Raw genomic sequence first — 7,021 nt, forward strand, 5'->3', positions numbered from 1 at the left:
TCCTCCATTTTATATTATAAAAAAAATTATTTTTTAATTTTATTAAATAATTAATATATTTAGTCTACATTGATCCGATATAATAAACTTAAAATTAAATAAAATTTGTTTATAATGGCTCTGTTTGGTAAGACGTATTTTTGAGCTTATAACTTATGTCTTATGTCTTATAAGCTCATATGATAATTTAGACCCGTTTAGTAACGGTCTTTTCATCACGAGCTTATAACTTATTTTACTAACTTATAGCTTATTTTCTAGACGCTATTTCAAATAGCGTTTTAGCTTATGTCTTATAGCTTATTATTTTTTCTTTCTTTTTTATTTTTATTATTTTAATTAAAATTCATTTTTAACCTTTATAATTTAATTTAAAATAAAATAGTTATATATTAAATGTAATGTTATTTTATATTTATAAGTTAATTGAACCGCTAATTATACCAAACACTTCAAAGCTATCCGTCTCAATCATCCACTATAAATCATAAGTCATTACCCATCAATCATAACCTATAAGTTATCAGCTAACTTATCAGTCAACCGCAGTTTTTACCAAACAGACCCAATATACACTAACATGCTTTAGGAATTAAATGGAAGAGAGTTTGTAGTTTAGGTAATAAATTTAAAGATTATTTAACAAATATATTGATTAATTAAACTCCAATTACAAAATAAAACACTTGGAATAAATCCAAATTCTTTCATCTCCCCTGAAACTTACCGTTATGATCAACAACAATCGCTTCGCCATAATCGCGAAGAAACCAAAGTTACATTCCAAAACGCACGCGTTTTAACCCTTTCTCTGCTTGAAGTGTTTGATTCTGTGAATACTGTTACTGTAACTACCAAAAGAAAATGGCTCAAGAATCGCAACAATTGGATCCGAACAAGAATGAAGTTATTCGTTTAGAGCGTGAATCTGTTATTCCAATTCTCAAACCCAGGCTCATCATGACATTGGCAAATCTTATCGGTATATTGCTTTCGAATTTCTCTCTGTGTTGTTGTGTTGAATTTTATAGATTCATGTTTAGGGTATAATGTTTTGCAATTTGTGGTTACTATCATACTATGGTTAGATTGTGATATCTGTAGCACCGACACCTCTGAAAAATATGTGGCCGTGTCGGTTAGTGTGAAACTGACACTGACACTTGTGATTACTTTCAATTTTTTCCGTGTCGTGTTTCTGGTGTCCGTGCTTCATAATAACTATGATATGCAGAACATAGTTCCGACCGAGCTGAGTTTTTGAAGCTCTCCAAGAGGGTAGAGTATACAATTCGAGCTTGGTACCTTCTACAATTCGAGGATTTGATGGTATTATTCTGTGCTTATTAATCTTTTACATTGGGGTTGTTGAGAAACTGATTCCTTTATGCTTTCAGCAACTCTACTCCCTCCTTGATCCTGTGCATGGGGCACAGAAGTTGGAGCAACAGAAGCTAACTACTGAGGAAATTGATGTGCTTGAACAGAATTTCTTGACTTACCTATTTCAGGTATTGTCTCTAGTTGATGCATTGTGAATTGGTAATTTAATGTAATATAGGTTTGAAAATTTGTTACAAATTATGGTGTTGGTATAATGGAGTAATCGGTTCTAAACTCATGAAAAGGGATGGAAAGTTTAGAGAGGACGAGAGAGTCTTTGCTAAAGATGGTTTTGAATATTTATCAGTAATAGCTTAGTTCATAATTACATTGTAATATAAAGAGCAGTAACGTCTAACGGCTTATGTAAGTTTGTTTACTAACAATGGTAACAGAAACTAAACAGAAGCATAAGCTTCTAGACACTACACGTGTACTATACACCCTGCCATTTGGGTGGTGTGTGTGTATGGACATGTAACTCTGCGATGGATAGTACAGGTAGTGAAAACTGAAAAGTGAGATTAGTGAACGAAATTCACCACCTCCATCAGTTTTAATTGAAACTGGAAAGAACTGAGTAGAAAGAGAAATTAAGGAAGAATAGAGAGGATTCTATATTATGATTCTGTAATTGAAAACTTTGTTAGTGATGATTACAAGGGAATGAGTATTTATAGGGAGAATGCATAGAGCCTTTTTCACCGTGAAAATGTGAAGGCGGTAGTTGTAGATTCTCATACTCAACATGAATTGTTGTTGTGAATTCATTATTCTCCTTACACACGCTTGGACTCAGTTAGTTACACTGTACAGTCAGCAGCATTATAGCCGATCATCATTATCCTAGTATATTGCTTTTCTTAGCAATATATATGGATTTGCATGTAACACAGGGTTATGTGAGAGGGAAACAGAGCTTAGATTGTCACAATACAGAAGAAGCAAATTACGGAGAGTTTATATAAAAAGACTAGCCCAATCAATAAGTTCAACATAAAATAATTGAGGTGGGTTGAAATAATGTATAATTACATATATCTTGCAGGTAATGGAAAAGAGCAACTTTAAGATAGTGACCGCGGATGAGATTGAGGTTGCACATTCTGGCCAATATCTTCTAAATCTTCCCATTTCTGTTGATGAATCTAAGGTCTGTGCATAATATATATGTCCCTTTAGTGCCATTTTTGCTTGGAATGCTTGATTTTGTTTCTTGCAATTGCCAATTTCTGTTTTATTTGGCTAATGAAGCTTGACAAGACACTTCTGAAGAAATATTTTGAAAAGCATCATCATGATAACCTTCCAGATTTCTCTGATAAGGTATTGCTTTGATTCCACCAGTCTTTTGATGTAGTTACATAACATGCACTGAAGTTTAGTATTGGACCAGGAAATATGTAATTCCTTGAATAGATGAAATTGTTTTGTTTCTCAAACTTAAGTCTTTATTGTGAAATGGGAAGCTAATACATCCTATTGGTTTAGTATGTTATCTTTCGGCGTGGCATTGGAATTGATCGGACAACCGATTACTTTGTCATGGAGAAAGTGGACATGCTCATTGGACGATTTTGGGCTTATTTGTTAAGAGTTACTAGGTAAGCAAACTCCTAGACCGGAAAGTTAATGTTATAGTCGATGCTAAATAATAATCCATTATGAGAAGTCAATATATTGATCATTATATCAGTTTGTCTAAGTAAATCCTTTAAAAGGTCAATGTAAAATAATTTCATGTTTGCATTAATCAAAATCAGTATCATCTATTTCATCTTTGCAGTGAAAGAGCATATCATGAAATCTATACTTCTGAATGTACCACAGTATAAACATTAAACAGCATGTTTCTTGAGCCTTTTCCTTTCATATTTCCAGAAACCTTTTTAAGGCCGTGGTTCTTACAGGTTGGAAAAGATTTTTTCAAGAAAGTCAAAGCCTAATAAGAAGGATTCAAAAGGCAATGAAATGATCCGTGAAGGAACTGGGGATGACTTTTATGTGGAACGGATACGTCTTGAAAACATGCAACTAAGGTGCGTCGGTGTGTGAAAGTCTCATTTTAAATTAGGCAAAAATCAAAATGCATCCTCCAATCCAAGTTTTACGTTTTTAAACAGATCCGTCCTTTACGTATTTTTGTTTCAAATTAGTTCTTTAAGTAATACAACTTTTGCACCATTACCATTTTCTATCCAACTCTGCTAAAATCAGCTTATGTGGCAATTTCATTTTTTTAATTAAATTTTAATAAAGAAAATCAAATATGAAAAGAAAAATTGAACAAGTTCATCATTTGCATTTATCATCTTCATCAATTAAAACCCAGATTTATTCACATCACAATCAAACTTATTCATGAGATTGCTTGCTGCAATTTTCAGCTCCCGTAATTTACTTGGCAAGACCTTGATCCAAGAACCGACATTTGATAGGATAATTGTTGTCTACAGGTAGATCTTCCTTTTTCATCTCAAACTTCAATTGAAAAATTTGAAATCTAATAAAGAAATTGTTTTTCAGGAGTGCCAGTTCCAAATCTAAAACAGAACGAGGAATATTTGTGAAGCATTTTAAAAACATTCCAATGGCTGATATGGAAATAGTTCTTGTGAGTTATGTCATTTGTTTAACATTTAAATAAGTTCCAATTCTTATTATCACTTAATAACTTTTCCATCGATAAACACAGTCGTTGACTTTAGTTACCAAATTCATACTTAACAGCCAGAAAAGAAAAATCCCGGATTAACTCCAATGGATTGGGTCAAGTTTCTAGTATCAGCAGTTGTTGGGCTGGTCAGTTTTCAACCTAAATTGAACATTTCTATTTGTTTTCTTCATCCTGAACTAACAATTCTAATGTTCTTCGCAGGTTGCTGTATTTAGTTCACTCGAAATGCCTTCAGCTGATTGGTGGGTCATATTTGCTGTTCTTTCCACAGTAATTGGTTATATTGTCAAGACCTATTTTACGTAAGTATGTTAGTTGTTCCTGTTTGTTGAAAAGTATGTAATGATTATTGTGAAAACTAACTATTATAACTTTGAAACTAGATCTATTTTTAATAGGTATTATTCTAAATATATATATTTCTAGCCATTGATTTATTTCAATAAAGCTTTCGAGGTATATTTAACTGTTGTGACCACTGTTTTTTGTTCTCTCTATAGATTCCAACAAAACTTGGCTCAATACCAAAATTTGATTACACAGTCAATGTATGACAAACAATTAGACAGCGGAAAGGGTACACTTCTTCATTTGTGTGATGATGTCATCCAACAAGAAGTAAGTATTAGCTTCATGCAGTTGTCCCTTTGTTATCAAAATAAATGAATATTTATTTTGATATATATATATTTTTATCACGCTCTTAGATTAATAAGACAGTGCTGGCTATTATAATGCTCTTAGAGTTTAGTTTTTTTTCTGTGTAACAATGCACCTGCCAAAATCTAATCTAACGGCTATTAATCTGAAATTCTTCCAGGTCAAAGAAGTGATACTTTCATTCTTTATTCTAATGGAACAGGGTAAAGCTACAAGACAGGTTTGTACATGAGCACAAGATTCTAACATTCTTGTTTTTTCCCCTCTCTTTCCCGCACCTTTTTTAATTCTATTTTTTAACTTAGGATAACGATTTGCATAAGTATTTATGTTAGCTATATGGTATTGTGAACCAGGATCTTGATCATTGGTGTGAGGAATTAATCAAAGAAGAGTTTGGGGAGGAATGTGATTTTGATGTGGATGATGCAGTTGGTAAATTAGAGAAATTGGGTATCGTCAGTCGGGTAAGATTCCCCAAAATTCTTCCGTTCTTACCAAATAAACACAATAATATTTTGATTTATTGTTGACTGGTGATTCATGTTGGAATTCAGGATTCTATTGGTAGATATCAATGTGTTGGACTCAAAAGGGCTAATGAGATCATTGGCACCACCACTGAAGAACTTGTGCTCAAGGCAAAACAGGGAAACCTTACTACTGGATGATGGTGTTTTTAACAAATACGCACAGCAGTCTTATGTACATGTTAGTGTTGGTTAATAATGATAATCCTGAGATTAGTCGTTAAATTTTTTCTTTAAAAAATGCTAGATGATGCATATTTTAGGTGGAAGTTCTTTACATTTCTGCTTTCTGCTTATCAACTTCTGTATTTGTCTTGTCATTTATGTTCAAGATTCTTCGGATTATTATTTTAGCGTTTTCAAATTCAGATCAGATGTATAGTCAACGATCATCAATGGTGAAAACTACAACGTCTTCGATTTTTAGCTAGCATATTTTGCGAGCTCCTGCCAACCTTGAGGGCAACATTTTTAGGATCCCAAGTATTCCAGAAGCTTTAACCCATGTCACTAAATGTTGTTTCATATGTATTGTCTCATACGACTCATCAATCTCATCTTGATGATAGTTTGCATATAAATTGTATAAAAAGAAAATAGAAAAAGAAAGGGTGAAATATGTGTTACGTCATACAAATGGTATAATAACAGCAATAGAAGCAAATAAACACAAGGACATATAATCCATGTACGAAACAAAAAATCATACAATGTACCAATCTTAGAAATTTTGGTTGACATCTTTAGTAGCATGGATGATATTGCAATATTTTCATCGTTTCTGATGATTATATTTGTAATTTCAGGAGTAAAACAGTCTTTCACATTATTTTTTTGGGATATATTACAAATAATAAGTTATTACTAGATCTTAATTACAGGAGAAGAACTTAAGATGAACTATAAGTTTATGTAAGTGAAATATACCAAAATATTGTTTCATTTTCTGATTGATGTAATGACATTTAGGACTCAGAGTATTTTCAACATGCTGAGGATATCTATTTGACGAACTTACTCTTGAGTTTCTGATATGATATATTGACATAGATGATGAAAAATGTATGTTGATGAAAAATGTATGTAGAAAACTAATGCGGTTTGGTTCTGTTCGATTGGTTCGGTTTTTTACAAATATTTTATTGAGCCATAATATACGTATAGATGACAACATAATTTTGTATTTAGACATTCATACACTATCAAATAACAACAAAATTAGTCATATTTTGACAACAATTTTCTATTTAATATGTAAAAATTAAATTAGACAAAAGTGGAATATTAAATATAAAATAATAACATAAAACAATATAAAAATTATTATAATGAAACAAAATAATATAAGAGACAAGAGATTAGTGAAGGTGAAAAAGACAAAAAAAAGTGTTGAGAGACTAGAGAAGGAAATGTGCGATAAAAACGAAACTGAAATATGAAACATTTACATAAAAATAGAAGGTGAAAAAGAAAGAATCTAAGAGAGTAGAGATTATAGAAGAAGAAGGAAGATGTATGTGGCAAAGAAGGTGCGATAATGTTATTAGAGATTTGAGAAGATCGGAACATAAATTATATGTGTAAGGATGAGAAAATTGTTGGTAATCATAAGGCTAATGTATAATAGGTTTAAGTTTGGGTTGAATGTGAGTTAAGTAAAATTTAGGTGGTAACATAATGCGGTTTGATTCGGTTTGGTTCGGTTTACAAAATACAAACTGCAAATCGAACCAAACTGTGCGGTTTTGTTAAAAGATGACCCAAACTAATC

General features: G+C 31.9%; 1 protein-coding gene across 1 annotated transcript; it reads left to right on the forward strand.

The window, feature by feature from the left end:
- Nucleotides 1-667: 667 nt before the first annotated feature.
- On the forward strand, nucleotides 668-5,481 carry LOC131612274 (uncharacterized). The gene is made up of 15 exons (XM_058884079.1): nucleotides 668-982; nucleotides 1,235-1,329; nucleotides 1,398-1,511; nucleotides 2,432-2,536; nucleotides 2,638-2,709; nucleotides 2,875-2,987; nucleotides 3,294-3,422; nucleotides 3,771-3,839; nucleotides 3,910-3,997; nucleotides 4,114-4,185; nucleotides 4,262-4,362; nucleotides 4,561-4,678; nucleotides 4,881-4,940; nucleotides 5,077-5,187; nucleotides 5,278-5,481. Exons 1-15 carry the CDS (start codon nucleotides 865-867, stop codon nucleotides 5,389-5,391), a joined length of 1,479 nt encoding a protein of 492 aa, XP_058740062.1. The 5' UTR covers nucleotides 668-864; the 3' UTR covers nucleotides 5,392-5,481.
- Nucleotides 5,482-7,021: the final 1,540 nt, after the last annotated feature.

Source organism: Vicia villosa, linkage group LG6 (assembly GCF_029867415.1).
Source record: "Vicia villosa cultivar HV-30 ecotype Madison, WI linkage group LG6, Vvil1.0, whole genome shotgun sequence".
Taxonomy (NCBI): Eukaryota; Viridiplantae; Streptophyta; class Magnoliopsida; order Fabales; family Fabaceae; genus Vicia; species Vicia villosa.